A 22,069-nucleotide genomic window follows, 5' to 3' on the forward strand; every position below is an offset into this window, starting at 1 on the left:
TGTTTCAAGTTATCGGTTTTGGATCACTTTTGAATTTAAATAAACTGCATTGGTTCTGTCAACATTACACACACACACACACACACACACACACACACACACACACACACACACACACACACACACACACACACACACACACACACACACACACACACACACACACAACTAAAGCTCCCTTTCATCCTTGTAATCTGATTTTCTCCAGTGACCTCCTGTTCTTGTCTTTACTACAAACACAACAGCCAATCAGATTATTAGACAGCTACACTACAGCCAATCACATTAGACAAGGGTTCTCAAACCATATGCTGCTCATCTTAATAATAATTACCGTCTTTTAGCATTTGTTAGTGCATCAGACAGTCAATGAACAATGTATGAAGTTGTTTGTTCCAAGGGAACATAAGACATATTTGCATTTATACACAGTGTATTTGTAATTGAGAAATGCTGTGAGAAGGGCAGGAACACATTTGACAGGAGGAGGTGCAAAGAAAGAGATTAAGCAGATTAAAGTTGGACTGATGAGACAGCGTATTTCCAAGTAAAAGAGAAACTAACAATCAGACCCAAAACAGGAGAGTTTTTTACGCTGCTGCTGATGATGAGTTGGCTATGAGGAAGACCACAGTGAAGACGACAGACCTTTTGAAGGAATATGATTGACACAGACAGGTGCTGAGAGGAGGATTACCACTCACTAAAGCGCAAGAGACACACAGACACTCCTACAGGTATGTCACTGAGAAAACTTTACACAGTTTATCTATGTCATCTATGTCTACCTTTCCATCTGTATCAGTATTATAATAATTTTCAGATTAGGATGTTTCTGTTTATTAAAGGAAGTTGCAATAATATTGTCAATCTACAGCTTGTGTCCATACAACTGTTTGCCTTCACTAGTTAATTAGAAATGGTTCTGCTGTGTGACAAATTAATTTATCAAGTACTTGATTGTAGACATATTTGATGCAGTCTCTTAATTAATATGAGGTAATGAAAGCATGCATAAGAAATTATTGCATTTAAAAAAAAAGTTTAGATGGAACAAATTGGGGATGGTAAGATTTTTTTTTTCAATGTTGCTTTAAAGGTTTAAAATAAAATATTTCAGTAAAAAATTTAATATTGTTAATAAATAATGTTTTAAAATATAATTTATTTCTGTGATGGCAAAGCTGAATTTTTCTGCAGTCATTACTGCATAATATGCTGATTTGATGGTCAACGTTGAAAACACATCTGATGTTTAATGTTATTGTGTTAACTTAAACTTTAATTAAGTTAAACTTTATTTAACTTTATCGGTGCTTCTCAATACTCAAATTGATGTTTCCTCGCTTCTTTGTTGTGTAAGATAAGGTCATAAGGGTAACCTTTATAGTTTACATCTCACATATTTCAATAGGGCATCTTGCTTTATTATAAATTTTTTAAATAATCTAAATTTAACAACATAAGAGCAGATCCCTTCAGTGCAGGTGATGACACTTTGGCCCTGTTTACACCTGGTATTAAGATCTGATCGGATCACAAGTGGACAAGGTAGACACATACCCGTTTACACTTAGGCTGAATCCGAAATCGCTTCCTAAACCCTCATTCACTATTCCCTACATTAATCCATTATACTGTTCACGTGAAGGAGTGACTGAAAACAAGTGAGCGAATTCGGACAGCCGTTGAGCGTACATCGGTTGTAAACTCGTTATTGCAGTGCAGTGTGGGATTGAATAAGTGCACTCAATAACGTCCACTATGGTTTCAGACATCACTACAAATGGATGTCCCCTCAAATAGTGCACTTTAATATGTCTCTTTTGTTCACTTTCAACCACTTCTGTCCCAATTTCTTTGAGGGGAGGGTCTCTTTCGATCAAATGGACAAAATTAGCTCACGCAATTTACAAATGAATGCGCCCGGTTTAGTTTCTCCTCTGAAAGCCGCAAGACCACAGCGAACGCTATGAGTGTATGTTAGAAATCAGGAATGGTGAGAGATCATTCTGCTTGGTATGCTTTTCATCTTCAAACCAAACTTCTCCAGTTTGGGTCTCCAGTCGATAAAGTATCACATCTCGTCTGGCTAGCGTGTTTCCCATAATGTTTAGGTCAGTAGGCGGTCTTTTGTAGCTATTCGAACAAGTATGGGGTCTCCACGGAACAAAAGTGGGCATTTCTAAATTTGTGGGTGTTTTCAAACTGGTGGGTGTTTATAAATCATGCAATGAAAATGATGCCCTTCACCCGACCCCACCCCTAAACCCTACCCTCACTGTGACTTGGGCAAATCAGGTAACGTGGTCGAAAACGCCCCTCTGTTTACGGCCTTGCCCACTGATCTGTTAACGCCTATTACTCTCCTGCAGAGACCTATACTTGGTTCGAACACATTCGACCACATGAGCGTTTACACTACGAAAGCAATCCGGTCGAATGCACTACCTCTGGAAGTGGTCGAAAGTGGGCAAGCTCAAGACCTTTTAGACCCCGTTTACATTTGTATTTAGCGTCATCCACTTGTGATCTGATCATCCAAAATGCATCATAATACCAGTGTAAACAGGGCCTTTGAAGTGACAATTGAGTGATCAAGAATATTCCAATATACAAATAAGACTTCCTTCGATTCCTCCATCCTCATTTAATTCCTTGTATCCTTCTCTCACGCCCTAAGAGGGGTGGAGCTGAGACGCGAGTGACTTTGGATTTTTAATTTAAGTACACTTTGGAACAATCTCAAATGATGTGATGAATTCCAATTTTAAATTAATCACAGATGTTTTTATGTTGGAGGTCCATTGGTTTGGCTGTAAAGATGAAAATCCCTCCTCTATAATTAGCTGAATATTATATTTCATATGAGTTTAGGTTTAAATAATATGTTTTAAAAATGCTAATAGTAGTTTCATATTAGTTTTTTAGTTTAATCAAGTACTTAATTTGAAATGTTTCCTTATTTTCTTTGTGACGCAGAATAAGAAATGCAAATGTCCCATTGACTTCCTCTGTGGTGACATCACTTCCTGAATGCCTCGGCTCATATAAAGGCAGTGATTGGTTAGAGCTGTTAGTTCTCATAATGTCATTTACGGTGGATGAGACAGCAGGTGACCTCCCTGTGCGGGACGTGGGCTTGAGAGCAGGACTGATAACTGTTCTCACAGGTGTGTATAGAGCTGACACGGTGTGTGTTTATTTAGGTTGCAAGATCATATGCATTTTTATTTCTGGTTTGTTTAAATGAGTGGATCTGTTTTGTTCAAGATCAATGCATGCTTTATTTCAGACACAGATCAAGACACCAGAAGCTGGAGAAGACCACCACAGGTGCTCAAGATAAAGGGTAAGACGTGTCTCAACACTCAACAACTAGTCCTATATATGCACTACTATTTTTTAGTAGGTTTAATACACTTTTTCACAGCAATATATTACTTTTATTTATTACTATCGGAAAAAATATGTATTCTTTACAATATCGCAGTTGTTTTTTTAACAGCAGTTACAGTAGATTCAAATGGAGAGCAAATGGAGACATTTTCTGAACTGAGAAAAATGCCTCAGTAATCTCAAACGTGTCTCCTTGAGAATTTCAAAGAGAATTTGCTTGTTTCATTATTAGTTCAACCATGCTATTCATGTTTCATAGCTCTATACTCTTACTGTATATCAGCAATTATCTAATTTGTGCTTAGTTTTAGAAGAAGCATCTGAGACAAAGTCAATATTGTGAACTTCTTTCTTCAGTATACAATCCTTGGCTATAATAGAGCAACTTGTAAATAGTAGCAACTCTGAGTTGTTTTCTAAGTCTCTGTCTTTATACAGATCGTCAGCGATTGTTCAGAGTACCACGCGAGCAGCTGGAAGACCAGTGTTTCCGTCTACAGGAGGAGAACACACTTCTCAAACAACACAGCCGCACACAAGACCAAAAACTACGCAGGTACAGAAACATGCACTAACAGCGAGATTCATAATACTTGGGGAAAGTTTTCCATCATCATTTCCATTCATCTCAATGCTAGTTACTCAGCTGGTGCATGCAGTCCCAGAACTATGCAACCTGAACGCTTTGCTTGGACACTTTTATCATTGTTTTTATACCCCAAAATACACCGGTTCAAGAAGAGTAAGACAATCTGTTGTCTTGGCTGTTCAGGTTATCAACTAAACTGCTGCGATTAAAGCACGGACCTTCGTCTGCAGGGAGGGATGGAGAGCATGAGGACACCATTCAAGAGCTAGAGGCTCGTGTAGCGACTCTAGAGAGCCAGAAGGGGACGCTGCAGAGTAAACTAAATTTAGCCAAGCAACACATCTTAGACCTGGGTATCAGAACACATAATAGGCCACGAACAGGTGAGGAATCACTTACAAAAATCTTGGTATTGGTGTGTGTGTTACTGTGTTTTTGGATATGGTAAAATGGTAATATTGCTGAAGCTTATTTTTGTTAATACAATGGAGGCATGTGAATACAAGGTCTATGGTACTTTGAATGACTTAATAATGCAGTATGGTACCACCACATACATAATTTGGTGTTGCAGTCCAGATTTTATTCAGTATCCACTCTGTCTCAGGGCGAGGCGTGGATGGAGATGGAGGTGTCAGACGAGCTGCCCAAACCGCTCCTGCCCGCTGTGGCATCAGTTTACTGGACGATACTAGAGGAGAGATAGACAGATTGTAAGTTGACCTGTGGGTGTGTTCTTGTGTATGTTTTCACTTTAAAGTTACTATGGAGAATAGACAGAAAAAAATTGCACTAGTGTAACAGACGTAGGCCAGTGAGAGCTGTGCGTGTAAACCTCACTCCCCTAATCTCAAGAGGCGCTCTAGCGACTGACGCTACAGACTGAGGTATTTGCCTCCTTGTTAGAGCGCTCACCTCCCATGCGAACGGACACGGGTTCAAGCCCCACTTAGAGCGGGCGGTTCGAACTGGAGGGGCTACAGTGGTGCCGTGACCTGGATGGGTCTCAAGAGGCACTCTAGCGTCAGTCGACGCTAACAAGGAGGCTAAAGACAGCGGTCTCTAGTGTCATTAGAGCGCCTCTTAAGATTAGGGAAGTGAGGTTTACACACAGCTCTTACTGGCCTACTAATACGTATAAAGACATTAAAGACTGCTCTTTAAATACCTCATGGAATGTTCACAATATATGAATGTGATGATACTACTCACATCATCAAAGTGTCTAAAAATGTCTTTGTGTGTTATATGTTCTTATATGCAAGTTATATTAACTGCAAAAAAAAAGTAATCAATGGATGCTTATTAGGGGTGCGTTTCCCGAAGCCAACTATGGTCGTAAGTTCTGTTGTTACCAACACAATTCAATGGAACTTACGACCATAGTTGGCTAACAATGCTTTTGGGAAATGCACCCCTGATCATCATTATTCAATCATGCTTAAATAATTCATGCATGTCTAAACAGTTCATATATGTAATAGCCATGGTCAATACAAAACAGAACTACTGTCCTCAATATTTCTGTCTCTTTCTTTTCTATATAAGCAGAATTGCATTACTCAGGTTTGTTGGATGTTTTTGTTTACATAACTTGCAAACACAGAATAGAGCTGTGCTTAATACCTGCATCTCAGCTGAGACAAAGAACCAATCAAAAGAAGGAAGAAACACTTTTAATGTAGTTCAAAAATGTAGTTCTGCACTGAAAAGCGTTTGCTTTATGACAATCTGCTCATGGCATCCCAGCATAGAGACTTCAGCTATGTAGTTCTGCTTTCAACCTTAAAGACTTTGCTAGTATATTTTGCTTGATATATACTTAATTTTAATGCATCTTGATAATGCATACCCATATGGTAGGTGTTACATATAGTTTAGACACACAAGTTGAGGATCCAAATGCAGTCATTTATTAGGGTAATCCAGGCAGAAGGTCAGAACCATTACACAGGAAACCAGAGAGCACTCAGAAATACAGTATAATACATACAAGATTTCACAATGAGTGAATACACAGGGTTTATATAGGAAGAGTTAACAAGGCTAATGAGAAACAGCTGAAAGTAATCAGACATAATGAGTCCGAGCAATAGGTTATGGGTAATGCAGTCCATGATGGATAACAAAGACGGAAGGAGTGCCCTCTGGTGGCTATCATAGGCACTCCGGCTGGCAGACGTGACAGTAGGACATTGCTTCCATGCTATTAATTAGCTATTAAAATGCCATTTTTATGTGCAATATCAGCTTTTCCCTCCTTGTTTCTAATTTTCTGGCTTGTTTTCTCTCTCAGCAGATCTACCATCATAGAAACCCAGCAAGGGAGGGTGGCAGAACAGGAGTTAAGTACTCAGTCTCTTAAAGAATTGTTCAGAGAAAAAGAGAAAGAAATTGAGGGTATTGTGAAAGACCTACGCAAACAACAAGCCGACGGACACAGGTGGGAAAAGTTTGTGTGTGTGTGTGTGTGTGTATATATATATATATATATATATATATATATATATATATATATATATATATATATATATATATATATATATATATATATATATATTACACATATGTGCATGTGACATTTTTTATTCTTCTTTACAGACTCACTATAAAAGATAATGTAGATGTGATCAGACTGCAGAAGCAGCTCTCTGAAAAGAGCTCTGCTCTTCTCGTCAATCAGGAAAAGTTTGCTTCTCTTCAGGAGGTGAGCCGTAAGACCACTATTATCCATTAATCGGGAGTAAGTGCATCCATTGTGTGTGCTGTGTGGTTATTGTAGTTCTAGACTAAATGTGAACATTTACTCATCTCACTTGCACAAAAACAGATTCAGTAATCCTTAAAATGAATAAAAACATTGAAATGAAAAATCAGAATATTACACAATTCATGGTTTTCAGTTTAAACCTGTTTTGTTCAGTTTCTCTAAAAGTTTTGTCTTTTTTTAGTACATAAGAGAAACAATAACATCACAATAAACATTAAGGTCTTTCAAAGCCGTCTTTATTTATAGTAAGTACCAACAACATGTGTTTAATTTTATATTAATTTTTATATTCAACTACCATATTATAGATAATTTAGCTTTTGTTTATGGTTAAATTAAGTAGTAAAAATATATTATATTGACCTACATTGACCTAGCATGTGTATATTTTCTTCATAATAAATAATCTTTTGTCTTTGTATGAAAGTTTATTTAACTAATCCATAAATATAATTTCATAAAAATAATAAATTTGGCTGTGAGTATTTTTAAGTTGGTCTAAAGTGTGTATGTGTATATATAGATATATAATTCAGTGTATATGGTGAATTGGATCTTAGATGGGGACTTCCACTTTGAAAGAATTGGTATAATGTCTTCCAAATTATATTTCAGCATTAAAACAAATCATCCTCATTACCTCCTCTCTTTGTATTCTTTCTTAAGGCTTACGAGAACCAGCTGGAGGAGGTGAGCTTAAGATGAAAAGAAGCATTTTAAGTTTTCATCATTATAAGCTTTTTCTTTATAATCATACAAACATTGACATGACCTGAGAATAAAAATAAACACTGAAGTAGCCCTATTGAACTGGACAGAACATTGATAAGTTAGACCCAGTTCATTTTGATAAATGCCATTGAATAAATAGGGTTCTATGTCTTTTTTTTTTTTATATGGGTAAATATTATGTAGGGCCAAAGGTCTTTAAAAGAGAGCCAAATAGCACTGCTGGAGAAGGTGGAGGACCTGAGCGAGCAGCTGAAACAGGAGAAGCAGCGAGTGCTAACACTCGAGGGCCAGCTCAACACTGCCACACTTTCACTGCAAGCTCTGGGGGAGGTACAGTTTGAGTTATTACAAGTTTTTGCACTTTTATTTCAAGTTTTATTCTTTGCAATCTTATACAATCATCTGTTCCTCAGCTTCAGGAGAGGGTTTCAGACCTGGAAGGGGAGAGGAACCTCTTGAAGAAGAGCTATGATTCACTTCTGGAGAGGTCAGTATTTCATAGGATGTAGGTAGGGGCATTGATAGTGAGGGACAACCGGGGACATTCTTAAAATAAAGTAAAATTTGGCTGCCTGTCACACTATTTATTACTTATTAAAGCACAGAGATGTTCATTCGGCATGTTTCTGAACCAAATAATCCACTGGATTGAATGATGGATGGATGAAGCCAATTTTTCAAAGGGTTTATATCATAAGAACAACAAGTCTGATTCAACCCTTGCATTTTTCAAGATCACTGGATGATTTCAAGAATGGACAAATGAAACTCCATTAACTAGCCACTCTGGGTAACTAGTATCAGTAAGTTCAGTAAGCTTTAAAGCTTGACAGACAAAAGTGGCGGATAGCAAGAAGGCATCTCAATGCAGCGATTTGTTTGACTATTTGGGCTGTCAGTTGTTGTAAGGTCAATGGGGCCCATCCATACAACTTTATTCCAGGCTATTCAAGCTATGGAACTGGTTGTTGATTTGTCTTTTAACCCCCAAACCATCCTGTTAAGTTAAAAAGGCCAATTTTTAATTCATTGGTTTCCACCATAGCACCATGTCTGCCCAAAGCCATCAAGAAGGACAAAATGAGGAACAAGAGAAAACAAGGGAACCGTTTAGAGAAGATAGGTGGAGAGAGGAGGTACAGAAGCTTGAAGAAAGACTGGTGGAAGAAAGGAGAGAAAAGATAATGCTGGAGCAGGAGAAGGAACAGATGAGACTTGAGAATGATCGAGTTCAGAAGGAGAAGGAGCGAGACAGAGGTAAGGCTCTTGCACTGCACCATCAATTCTGGACCACATCTCATCTTATTCTGGAAGTGCTGATTATAGCAGCCTGAAAACGGTGCACAAAGTTCTCCTGAAGATTCTGTAATCATCAAATCAGAGCTCATAATTGCAAATATGCAAAATACATCTGATGTTCATGTTTTCAATGTTAATGCAAACATCTCCCCAGCAAACTGAATGTATTTTTCTGTGTTCAGATATGGTTATGTTCCTCAGAGAAAAACATGACTGCATGGAGCAAGAAGTCCTGCAGCACAGGCAGGAGGTCACATCTTTGCAAGAGAAATTGGACTCTGTCACAAAAGTAAAGTTTCCTGTATTAGGCTTAAATTTCCTTCGCAAAGAGAAACTGGGGCCAGACATTCAGCTCATTAGAATCTGTTTTTCATTCTCTATCAGGAGTTTGATATGAGTGTGGAAGATCTGAGTGAGACTCTGCTGCAGATTAAGGTAAGATTTTAGTTTTAAATGTTGCAGATTTTTAGATATTTCTAAATATTTAGGTAGCTATATAACAATAGATTTTCTTTGCTTGTTTCATTACATCTTTCTGTTTCCCTCTTCATTCTTGTTCTCTTCTCTTAGGCCTTCAGAATGCAGCAGGAGACTCGAGGGGTGATGTGCTTCTTGAAAACGGATGGAAAGTTAGAAGACACATCAAGGGATTTGACTGCAGTACAAGCCTCATATGCAGAAACTGTTTTAGAACTCCAGAAAACTAGGGACTTATTATTATTGCAGCATCGCCTAAATGCTGACCTCCAGGTACACACAGTCGCAGTGAAAATAAATCACAACTCTGGCATATATTGCTCAGAATGTCTCTTTTCACTCTACATAATCCAAAACATCATCCGTTACACTTACAGTATTTTCTTTTATAGAACGAGATGAAGACAGTTATGGAGAAGTCTGAAAGAGAGAGGGAGGAGAATAGAAGAAGGGGAAGTGAAAAAGACAAATTGTTGAAAAGCAGAGGCCTTCAAATCAGCAATTTACAAGGTTAGAGGAACTGCTGTTGTAGCATGTACAATATACAAATGATTTTGGCTAGTTGTCACAAGTTTTAAGTTAAAAATCTGATTGTACCAATGTTTTTTTTCTTTTTCTTCTTCTTTCTAGCAGTTGTTTGCATATTGGTTTCAAATATCTGTAGTTTAAAATCTTTTTCAGTTATATTTAGTTTAAATAAAACCATTATGTATTATGTTTTATTATTTAACATAAAAAAATAAACACTTTACATAATTAAAATGGTTACAAATTAAATAAGTATCAGATTTTAAATTATTTTAAATCAGTAATAATAATAATAATAATAATAATTCAGAATTTTATCCTCCAAACTAAAATTCTAATGCATCATAATTTTTGCAATTTAGTTGGATAAACAAGAACCCATAATAACACCACACTGGTATGCAGGGTCAACTATGTATGCATATGTCTTTATAGAAACTACTGAGAAACAAGGAATAGATGAGAGTAAAAGTGTGACAACTAGCCCCATCGTCCCCTATTTTCTTAATAATGCAAGTATGACATCATATTTTCCCTTCATTGTTTTAGCTCAACTCAAAGAGTTAGCGTACAGCCCTAGAAACAATAAGCGGACCATACCCATGCAGTACACCTGGACAGGCCTGGCACAAGAGTCAGTCCAGCTCACAGCAGAGGGCGCCACAGTCACACATCTGCGTGGAGGAGAATCTCTTCTGGAGATCCATCTCACAGGAGCCACCTTTACACCACTGGGACTGAGACTCATGGGACAAAACACAGGAGATCACCAAGGGGTTGCGACCTTTTGCACCTATGGCTTTCTTGACTTTGAAACCCTCTCAACTCCACTAATGTCAGGTTATCAGCCAAATTATGGCTTCACGTCGCATTACGCCCTCTCCGCCTTCGACCTGGAGAAGCTCAGGGTTCAGGAAGGGTCCATCACTGTTGAACTGCACCAAGCACTTGGAGGGGTACAATTTATAACCCGTGGGAGAGCGAGGATCACTCTGATGGGAGCGCTACAGTGCAGAGGTGAACGAATGAAAAACAGAACCAACATCACAGGTAAGAAAAATTAGGTCAAGTGTGCTTTGCAATTAAAATAGCATATAAATTATGCTTGTATAGGAGAGTTTAATTTCACATTCTTTTCATTGTTTTAGCTCTTGATTGCAATACAATTTGCCACTGCATTTTGTAAGTTGTCCTTTGTTCTGCAGGAGCTGAAGGAGAAGTTATAGGAATCCTTGAGTTTTGGGTGTGTTTACACCCTCAGGTGGAACTCGCAGAACCTCAAATGGAAAGACCCACAAGCAGAACAGCTGTAAGACACACCAGAGGTTCAGAATGGGCTCATGGGGAAACAGAGGTAAATGGCACCATGTACATACAGTATGAGGACAGCACTTTTTAGGACTTTAGTGTACTTATTATGGAAAAATATACTTTAAAAGAATATATTTACAGTAAATGTGAACTGAATGTAATGACTCAACTCAGAGCAGAACACCATGGGAATTGTCTTATCCCCTCTCCTTCCCCAGCACCACCTGCCTAGATCTGCTAGAGAGTTCTTCCTACTTTTCTTGCAGCATCTCATATTCTATTCCCTGTATTTATGTGCATGTTTTGGCTGTAGCCTTCACTCATGCCAGCAGCAGGAGCAGCAGCAGCGAATCATATCTAGTCCGCCAAGACAAAGCCCATGCACATTCTATTCTCATAAAATTCCAAGCATTGTAGAATGCAGTTAGCTGAGTTTTTTAAAACCACTAAAGTAGGACTTAAGTACATATTTATATGTAATTTCTTATTTACTTATTTTTTCTTTGAAATATGGTTAATGTCTACTGGTATTTATGATAACCAAAAATATACTTTAATGTCAATTCTATGGAAACTTGTATGTCATGTATTTAAACATTTGTACTGATGACGTTGCAATTTAGCAAATTTAAAATATATTAACTTTAAATGTAATATCAAATAACACAGTACAGGTAAAAATATAATCAAGTACTTTACATGTGCTTTATACGTTACACATCACAATAAGTGTAATGCTTTCAAGAACAAACAAAAGATTATTAAAACAAAATTTAAAATTAACTTTTAATTTGACATTATTACAAAATTCACTTTTTAAAAGAGTACTTAAATGTGTTAAAAAGTCATTATATCATATATCTTTAAGTAGTAGCCTTTTATTTCATTAATTTTATATTATCTACAAGTACAGCTTTTTAAAAATGTACTTGAAAGAGCACCTTCACTACCATTAGACACACTTCTCTTTTCACAAGAGTGTAGGGCTGCATCTGAAAACGCATACTTCCCTAATATATGTGACAAGAATAGTATGTCTGAATTCACAGTACTCTTAAAAGGCAGGCAAAAAGTACCCAGATGACTTACTACTTCTGGCAAGATTCTGAAGTGTGCGTACAATGACACTTTACTATCCCACTTTACAGTATCTCCAAACTCTTTTCCATACAGTGAATGTATACAATAACTAGGGGCTCCAAAAAAGACAAAATAGAGCAAAGAAACACCAAAAAGCATGTCATATGACTTGTGCTCTTATTTTCAAGTCATATAATAATTTTGTGTGAGTAACAGACTTTTTTGTGAGGAAAAAGACATGATTTAAATAATGCCCTTTGTGGCTATACTGTCTTTCACACAAAAATTATCAAATGGCTACAGATAACTTGTAATATTGTCATACGGACTACTTTGATATGTTTAACATACACTTTTTGTGCTTTTTGTCATTTTTGAAAATCAACAGCCTCTTTCACTGAATGGAATCATCTTAGAGGTTCTAAACATTTCCAGTTGTATTCCTATAGAACGAAAGCCATTGTTAGAGTAAATGTTGAGAATTTTTCTATTTAAGTAGACTACATTTGAATGTCCATATTATGTAGCCGACATACACATGTTGAATCAAGCTAATTTCAGTCTTCTGTAATATGAATTCAGTGTGTGTTGTTCTCTTGCAGAACTGCTTAATTTGACTGAAATTATTACCTAAAACTTTGTGTGTATAACTTTGTATTTTTGTGTGTTCTTTAGGAGATGTATGATTACGGCGTAGGGATACCCAATGAGCTTGAGGTGGTACTGGAGCGCTGTGTGGGTCTCAGTACCCGCTGGCCAGGACTACTCCCTGATGCATACTTAACGTATCGCCTTTATGACCTACCACCTCATTCTACACCCATAATTCAGTGCTGCGTGGATCCTGTCTTTGAAGACTCAGCGAGCTATCCATTAGCTGTTACCACGGATGTATTAGAATACCTGAATGTGGGCAGTCTGTGGGTGTATGTGTTTGATGACAGCGAAAGTCAGACTCCTCCCACTTATTTGGCAAAGACACCAATTCCACTACAAGCCCTTGCTGTAGGCAGACCAATCAGAGGTAATCATTACGATCAAGATGCAATTAAACAAAACCTTAATTGAACAATGTAAGTGGGAATATAATTTTGTGCATACACTACCGATCGTTTTAAACGTTTTAAAACTTTTAAATGTTTTTAAAAGAAGTCTCATTTATTTGATACGGTTTAAACAGTAATATTGTGAAAGATTATTACGATTTAAAACGGTTATCTGTTTGCAAAGTTGTATTTTCAGCATTATTACTGCAGTCTTCAGTGTCACATGATCCTTCAGAAATCATTTTAATATGCTAATTTGATTCCTTACAAAACATTTATTATTATCAATGTTGATTGTTTTTGCTGCTTAATATTTTGTGGTAACCGTGATACACTACCATTTAAAGGTTAGGGTTAGTAAGACTTTTATATTTAAAGAAATTAATTGGCTACTTTTAGGCTACTGTAATTTTTAATAAATTAAATGCATTCTTGCTGAATAGAATGCATTTAATTTATTAAAAATTACAGTAAAACACATTTATAAAAATATATATTTCAAATAAACTTTGTTCTTTTGAACTTTCTATTCATTGAAGAATCCTGAAAAAAATGTGTCATGGTTTTCACAAAAATATTAAGCATCCAAAAACTGTTTTAACATTGATAATAAGAAATGTTATTAATACTTGAGCCTATTAGAATGATTTCTGAATTATCACTGAAGACTGGACCATGGCTGCTGAAAATTCAGCTTTGCCATCACAAGAATAAGTCATATTTATATTACTGTTTTTGCTATATTGTTGATCAAATAAGTGCTGTCTCTGTGACTTAAGCGACATAAACTACTTCTTTCAAAAAAAAAAAATGTTAAAGTCTTAATTATTTAAAACTTTTGACCAATAGTGTACATTTAGTAAGTTCTTATTTTTTAAACCAAATATCCAATATTCAACCAAGAGAAACAAATAAAAGTAAAAAAAAAACATTATATTATCATGGTAATCAAATTTAGAACCATAAGCAATATTCAGTAAGGCATAGGTTAACTGATGAATAATGTTTCCTCTGTTCCCTGCTGTCAGGTGATTATGTGCTTAGAGACCCTGCTGGCAGTCCTAGAGGAATGGTGAGGGTCACTCTCAGGTGGAAGTACCCCTTTCAGTCACCTGAGACTCCGTCAAGGCAAAGAGAAGGAGCAGAGAAAGAGAGAATGGTGCCGAGCGCTGAGGTGTCACAGAGACCCATTGCAAAGCCCAGGGTGAGTGTCTATGAAATAACAATAACTGCCCAGTGGTGCGTTTCCCAAAAGCATCATTAGCCAACTATGGCCACAAGTTCTGATGTTATCAGCTGAGTCGGTGTTTCCCGAAAACATAGTTTTAACGAACATTCGCAAACTACGTCGGAAAGTTGTGTGTTTGGAACAACCCGATCTCACGGGAAAACGTACAAATTCTACGAGGTGGCTAATTCGTACGAATTCATACGACCTCACTCGTACGAATTAGTACGATTTTTGCAAAATCGTACATATTTTACAAATTGCCCAATTCGTATGAATTCATACGAATGACCTACCCCTGACCCCGCCCCTAAACCTACCCATCACGTGGGTTTAGACAAATCGTACAAATTCGTACGAGTGAGGTCGTACGAATTTGTACGAATTAGCCATCTTTTTATCATTCGTACGAATTCGTACGAATTGGTCGTGAGATAGTGTTGGTTTGGAACGACAGCTCTCGACCTGTGGTTACAAACATAGTTTCTTGTTTGCATGACATGTGGACTCAACAAATCCTTATCTTGAGCCAAATAAGCAAGCTGACATTCAGTACAATCTATATCTTTTATTCAGAATACATACAAATGTAATTTACGTCTTTTAGTTTGTCAAGAGATTTAAAGCGTCGTTTTTGAAGAGTGCACATGTGCGAACGTGCTCTAGTACACAAGAACGAGCAAATGATTGAATCTGAAAATAAAGCAAAATAACTGAGAAAAATGAGAAAGAGTCCTCAGATGACATGTCCATAATTTGTAGCAAAACATCTAGCACTAATTCGATCTCAAACAGATTAATTAAAAGAGGTTTACTCTTTTTCATGACATCATTAACCAACGTGGTTGAATGACCACTTTGCGACAATATGGTTTCGGGAAACTGTCGTGACTAGCTAGTTGATGTCTTCAACGATGCATCGTATACTATGGTAGTGAAGCAGTGAGTTACGTCGTTGTATGGGAAACGCACCCCAGAGTAATTCAACAACAATATAAAATAAATCTTTCAACTTAATTTCAGTCTCAGCTTCGGCCTCCACCAGACCATGGAGCCAAGACCTCTGACATTCACCCATCCACTCCCATTAGAATCTCTCAAAGAGGTTCGGTCTTACCCCTTCAGTCTCCAACCATTCTGATATCTGAACCGACTTCGAATCATCGGAAACCTCTATCCAGTGCAGGTCAACCATCAAGGTCAGTTAGAAGGAAGCAACAAAGCACTGCATCTTTACCCATTCAGGACAAAGTCAAACCCAGAACCCCTGCCATTAAGTCAACTGAGTCCGATCAATTTATGGACTTTAGACCATCGGACTCAGAGCTGAGCACCCCTCGTAGACAAAGGAGCAATCGAAGCCATTCAGCACAGGTAAGGAACTGGGAAGGTGCAACATGAAGATTTATGAGTATTTAAATCAGTCAGTTCAAATGTGTCCTCAATATGTTTCTTTTGAAGCAAATCAAAATAGAGGATCAGGAAGATGAAGAACAAGAGGATGAAACAGAAGATAGAAGTGAGATTTTCAAAAGTCACTTATTCATTACACAAGACATAAAGTACTGAGTTAAAGCTTCTTTTTACCTCTTTTATCCAAAATAGCTCAGAGTGACGTAGACGCCCTTCAGTCTGATGAATCAAGAGATTCAAATGGAAGTGACGTCATCATAATTCCTCGCCCTCCAAAGCCACGTAAAAAGGTGATGATCACACAGTTGACTAATGGACGTGTTATACATACAACAGAATCTCCAAAATTTGAAAAAGCAAAAAAATACTTTATATCCAGAAGAAAACTTTGTCTCTTGCTACGACCAATTTATTTTTTTTATTTTTTTCATGCTTTTGCCACTGTCACCTCTGGCTTGTTTACATGGGGATTAAAGCATTATGTGTTGACTTTCTGGGTATATCATATTTAAACTACTTATATTGTGGTAAAGATTTTGGTCATATCGCCCACCTCTAAGTATTTTCAACCAAAAATCTTTTAAAAAACATTGAAAAAATTTCAACCAAAATCTTAACTAGAATATTAAGTCATTTTCAACCAAAATCTTTACCAAGATATGTCATTTTCAACCATGTTAAGGAACGACATCACAATATAGTAATTCTACCTGAAATCAGAGATGCTACTAATTGAAATTAAATCCATACACTATATTTCTCAACATCCTTGCTTAAATGACTGCATGTACTTGCATCTGGCCTTAAATGGGAAGAGTCAGTTCATCATTAACGTTTGTCTTTGTGTCTCACAGGGAGACAGACTCAGAGTGGAAATCCTGTCACTCTCTTTTAACCCTTCTTCCAGTGTTGCACTTGACTACTCAGTGCACCAGGTGTATGTAGAATACCGCCTTCTAGGTATTCCCATGGAGACGACAGAAACGCCCATGTCCCTGCGTAAACCAACAGACGGGGAGGAAATACACTATAACTTTACACGAGGTAAGGTCACTGAAATTAATTACCTTTATGTGTCTTAACCAGATGTTCTTCCATTGTAAAAGTTTTTGTCCTAACCATCCACGACCTTTAAAATCATTCTGTGTAGCCCCACCCACACTGACGTCTCATTGGTCCAAACTTCCATTCAACATACAGTAGCTGTATATTAAACATAAAATATTTTTTGATTGACTTTGATTTGCACCAACTTTCAGCATGGAATAACTTCTCCCTGGAAACTTGCAGCACACTCGGTTAGGACAAATGGTTAGCAGGTTTAGTTTTCAAGTTTTGAGTAGAAGGAATAAAAATGCCACTTACAAAGAGAAATGCTATTGACCCACCCTTGTAAAATCAAGTACAATTTAACATACTTTTAAAATGAGTACTTATTACAGAAATAATACACTTTAAAAGAAAATTATTCTTACAAACCCTTGTAATCTTTTTGGACACTTATTTGCAATTAAATTAAGTTATAGTTTAAATTCATATTAAACTCAATATTAGTTGAAGTTTAGAGTGCTTTTTTGGCCCACTTAAGTGTGACTTATGCACATCCTTATATGTTAATTTCATATTTCATATGTTTATAAAATATGGTAAAAGAATACTTGCGAATATAGTGGATTTATGGTCAACTAAATATTGAATGTCATTTCAATTGAAACTTGTATGTATGAATTTTAATGTATTTATTATTATATTCATAATTTTTACACATAATTACACATTTGTAAAGAAGTTGTTCAGATTAGTACATTTAAAATATATTAACTTTTAAATGTAATATTAAATAACACATTTCAGTTAAAATTCTAATCAAGTACTTTAGTATGTTAGTCAACACATCAGAAAAAAATACTTTGTTAAAGTATGACAAAAGATTATTAAGACGTAATTTTGAAAAAGGTACTTTAAAATACAACTTCAAATTTGTCAGGATTACAGTGCATTTTGTAGAAACATATGAAACATACTGTAGTCTCATTACTGAAGTGGCCCTTGAACTTGAACTTGGTATGATAAATTTAAAAAAGTGATAAAAACAAACAAACACATAATTAACAATGTATGTTTCCTTGTTTGTTGTCAGTTATTCATGTGGATTCATTGGAAGCAGCTCCTCTGAGACATTACCTCTACACCGTGCTGGAAGGCACTGACCCCAACCAGGGCAGGTAAACAGAGAGAACATGAGAGATACTGATAGATGTAACAATAATAATTTCACATGGCAATACAATGAAAGATTTGTAAAGAAGATCTTCTAATCTCTAGGTTTCTTTCCTCCAATCATCTAGGTTAAAGTTCACAGTAGTCAGCGAGCCCATGAATGAGCAAGAAGAATGTGAAGATGTCGGCTATGCCCACTTGGATTTACGAGAACTTCTTCTGACTGGAAATGATGTAATTGAAGAACAGATCGATGGTAATATTCAGTCATTTTAAAGGAGATGAAAATATACTTGAAATATATGCATAAGAAATACATGCATTATTGTCTGTTTTTATCTCTCAGTTGTCAGCGCAGATGAAGAGCAGGATGTGGTTGGAAAGCTGAAAGTGTCCGTTGAGGCCGCACAGGCTCTGACTGGAATCTATCAGGAATATCATCAGGTTGTGAAGAGGGATAGAAGAGAAACCAGCACAGAGGAGGAGGAGGAGGAGAAGGAGGAGGAGGAGGAGAAAGGAGTGATACAGAAGAGTGATGAGGTGCATGTGCTTGATTTTGAAGTTGATGAAGACAGTGATTTTTAATGAAACTCTACAGTCCGGGGTTCTGCTCAAACCAGGCCAGGCTTATAAGGAACATCACTGGATTTTTTTTTTTTTTTTTTTAACAAATATTTTGCTTGTGACATTCTAAACTCATTCTAAACTTTCATACTGTCAAATGTTTGAATGATGCAAAACATGGAAGTGGCTTCAGCTGCAAAAATGCTTTTATAATATAATATAATATACAGTAAAATAATGAATACAAAAGTTATGTTTTCGGTTGTGCTGGATAAAAATCTCTAGAGTTAAACATGTGGCTGGTACAACTAAGGAAGTGAATTAACTTCCTTTTGACTCATGAGCTGATGTTTTGTTTTCCAATCTGCTGTACTGTAAGCAGAAGAATGGTGCTTAATTGTGACGTTTGGAGCAGATGGTAGAACAAACATTATATTTGGATATACTGTATGCTTGTAATTAGATTGATATAGTTTATTTGAAATCCTGAGGATTGGTTTCCAGCTGTTTCACTCATGAATCATCGTCATTAATGATAAACGACTTTGGTGAGCAGGCTTGTGTTTGTCTGACACAACAAACACACAACACAACTTCAGCAACACTATATTATTTCAAAGAAGGCAGGCAAATGAAAATAATTTAGCAGCAAGTTTTACAAAAGTGGAATATGGCAAGAGCTGTAGTAGCAGATTCTACCAATGTCTGGTTTTCCAGTGGAGTGAGGTACCAGTCGTTGGGTCCAGTCTAAAATGGAAATTCAGTGATCTTGGTCCTCTAAGGCATGATAAAGTAGTCACCAGGGTGGAACTCACATATGTGCGACAATGTTTTTCACTTGCGCATGCATTTCAAATTTTAGATGTGCTCTGAACCAGCATTATGATTGGATCGAGTCCATGCAGCCTGTGTTCAGTTACCAACACCATCATTGTGCTCTAATGGTGTGTGCCAGTTTAATGGACGTAGGCCAGTGAGAGCTGTGCATGTAAACCTCACTCCCCTGGCTTCAAGGTGCGCTGACGACTGATGCTAGAGGATGTAGTTTTTAGCATCCTTGTTAGTGTGCCCACCTCCCACACTGTAGACCCAGGTTCAAATACCACTTGGAGCGGGTCGAGTAGGACTTGTTCTTTTGGTGCCGTGACCCGGATGTGAGTGAGGTTTAGGGGGGTGAGTGTAACAGACATAGGTCAGTAAGAGTTGTGCATGTAAACCTCACTCCCCTGGCCTCAAGAGGCGTGCTAGCAACTGAGGTCTTTAGCGCCCTTGTTAGCGAGCCCGCCTCCCATGTTGGAGAACCCGGTTCAAATCCCGCTTGGAGTGGGTCGAGTAAGACCGGTTACATTTGGTGCCGTGACCCGGATGGGAGAGAGGTTTAGGAAGGGGAGCGTAACGGACATAGGTCAGTAAGATCTGTGCATGTAAACCTCACTCCCTTGGCCTCAAGAGGCGTGCTAGCGGCTGCGGTCTTTAGCCTCCCACCGCCGGAGACCCGGTTCGACTTTTTTACGTTTTATGAAATCATCTGATTAAACTGGTGTAACCGGTCTTACTTAACCCGCTCCGAGCGGGAATCGATACAACTAGAATGAGTTCCCTTGAAAACAGCAGCCTGGGTATGATAAAAGATTTTTATTTTGGTGTCAACAATGCTGCACATGCAACATGACAGATAAGTGAATTTGGTGAACATTTCACCTGGAAACTGTAGTAAAACAGCAAACATTTACATTTTTTACACAAATGTATGCCTAGTCACGTTTAATCATAAGATTAGGGAGTCTTTAGCTCAGCCTGTCCAGACTGTCGTAAACAGACACTTCCTTTTGTGGAAATTGGACTGCCTCTGGCTCTGTCAATTGGTTTAGTCAGCATTTTGCACACTTTTATATTAATAGGTTCCATTTTTCAAAATGTCTACTTTCAGGTCTTGGTACAATTGTCTTTTTACGGTGAAAATATGTAATGGTTTTTATAAACTTAAACATAAGAATCATTTTTATATTGTTAGTAATATTTCAAGATGAACACTTACTGGACTGAAGCAACTTAAATTTACTTGATTATCCATATGTAATTTTTCTTTTTTTTAGTTAAAATGTATCAGGTAAATAATACATCAGGCATTTGAGGAACATTTATTTATTTATCCATCTCCCAATCATCACTGAATTGCATTGCATTATATGTTTTGCCCACATTGTAAAAATAAATACAAAATAAAATAAAATACAGAGCTTTGATCATAAAACTAAATATTTAAATATCATCTTACTATGGCATATTATTGGGAGATATAAAGTGACAACTGATATTTATGAGCATTTTATTTAAATAGGCTGCTATACTGTTATAAAGATCTCTTTAATTTACATTGCAAGCCATCAGAATTTCAACTTACTTTTCGGCCATATGAATATCAGCAACTGCACCAAATTGCTATTTACATATATAGCTATTGCTATATACATATATAGTTTTTTTAGATTTTGTCTAAAGGTTCAATTAACTATTCCATTTAAAGTTACACTATGCAATTTTATGTAAGTATGTACACTAAGAACATTTTGGCCCTCTAGAGGTTAAAAACAAAACTGCATGCATTTTGTGGAAGAACATTGTTTTGGTTGTGCTTCAGCTCTGTGTGACTGATGAATATGACCCTTTGCAATAGATTATGCTTTTCGATTAACTCTGTTAGAGAGCTACATTTGGCAATTTATCTGTTCAAAAAACCTTACTCACCTGTTGAGTAATAAAAAATAAAAATAAAATTGTTCTTCAAATCCCTCAGTTCTCGCCATCTCCGAAAAGCCAAGCCAGTGTTGATTCTTGTATTATTACAAGCTCAGTCGCATTCTCTTTTTGCCAGCAGACCAGGAGTGATTCGAGGTTTGAGATTTAGCGTGCTCCATTTCAACCTTCCTCGCTCGTTGTGACAACCAGTGTCATTGCTAGAGGGGCCCATGGACAACAACTTGCCCTGGTGATTCACGAGTTCACACTTACAAATAAGTCAGATAGAATAAATGCGTATTTGGCGTGCTGTCCGAGGAGAGGGCTCCGGGCTTGGTATTCGGCCCAAACCCAGAGTACTCCCCCCGTATTCCTGGCCGTGAAAGAACAAGCCAAGAGTGAGGAGTCAGGGTGGTGGCGGGATGCTGGAAACTGTCAAGGAATGTTAGGTGAGTTGACAGAGTGAATATATATGCTTCCTCTCATGCTGATGATAGGGTAGACATGGTAATTGTTTGATGACAAGATGATTGGATTGATTATTTGAGCGTGCTCTTCCCGAACTTTGTTTATGAAACATCATTAACTAACATATGCCACTTCCACACCATACAAGCTTACCGTAGTGAATCAGGGTAAGACAAAAACACATTTTGAAAGAATTATTGATGATA

At 37.1% G+C, this 22,069-nt stretch overlaps 1 protein-coding gene across 3 annotated transcripts; it reads left to right on the forward strand.

Moving 5' to 3' along the window:
* Positions 1–472: 472 nt before the first annotated feature.
* Positions 473–19,210, forward strand: rpgrip1 (RPGR interacting protein 1). Of its 3 annotated transcripts, none has more exons than XM_084102236.1 (28): positions 473–737; positions 2,983–3,173; positions 3,296–3,352; positions 3,838–3,955; positions 4,172–4,371; positions 4,596–4,701; positions 5,540–5,554; positions 6,285–6,431; positions 6,590–6,695; positions 7,425–7,448; positions 7,674–7,820; positions 7,904–7,977; positions 8,536–8,747; positions 8,972–9,078; positions 9,174–9,224; positions 9,360–9,539; positions 9,659–9,776; positions 10,344–10,844; positions 11,000–11,148; positions 12,861–13,209; positions 14,260–14,435; positions 15,483–15,833; positions 15,921–15,978; positions 16,065–16,162; positions 16,727–16,916; positions 18,013–18,097; positions 18,221–18,348; positions 18,439–19,210. In XM_084102236.1, the coding sequence occupies exons 2-28, from the start codon at positions 3,089–3,091 to the stop codon at positions 18,675–18,677; spliced, it is 4,071 nt and encodes a 1,356-aa protein (XP_083958362.1). In that variant the 5' UTR covers positions 473–737; positions 2,983–3,088; the 3' UTR covers positions 18,678–19,210. The 3 variants fall into 3 exon arrangements, with proteins under 3 accessions (XP_083958362.1, XP_083958363.1, XP_083958364.1); XM_084102237.1 differs by having other exon boundaries at positions 489–737; positions 5,537–5,554; positions 6,288–6,431; XM_084102238.1 differs by lacking the exon at positions 5,540–5,554 and having other exon boundaries at positions 489–737.
* Positions 19,211–22,069: the final 2,859 nt, after the last annotated feature.

The sequence above is a fragment of the Abramis brama genome (genome assembly GCF_963993115.1).
Source record: "Abramis brama genome assembly, chromosome: 24".
In the NCBI taxonomy this organism is placed as follows: domain Eukaryota; kingdom Metazoa; phylum Chordata; class Actinopteri; order Cypriniformes; family Leuciscidae; genus Abramis; species Abramis brama.

Bases quoted from the DNA above. Each gene is read 5' to 3' on its own strand.
- rpgrip1 (XM_084102236.1), top strand. From the start codon at position 3,089: ATGTCATTTACGGTGGATGAGACAGCAGGTGACCTCCCTGTGCGGGAC. The intron at 7,449-7,673 runs GTGAGCTTAAGA...AATATTATGTAG, and splicing joins ACGAGAACCAGCTGGAGGAG to GGCCAAAGGTCTTTAAAAGA. The intron at 16,917-18,012 runs GTAAGGTCACTG...GTTTGTTGTCAG, and splicing joins ACACTATAACTTTACACGAG to TTATTCATGTGGATTCATTG.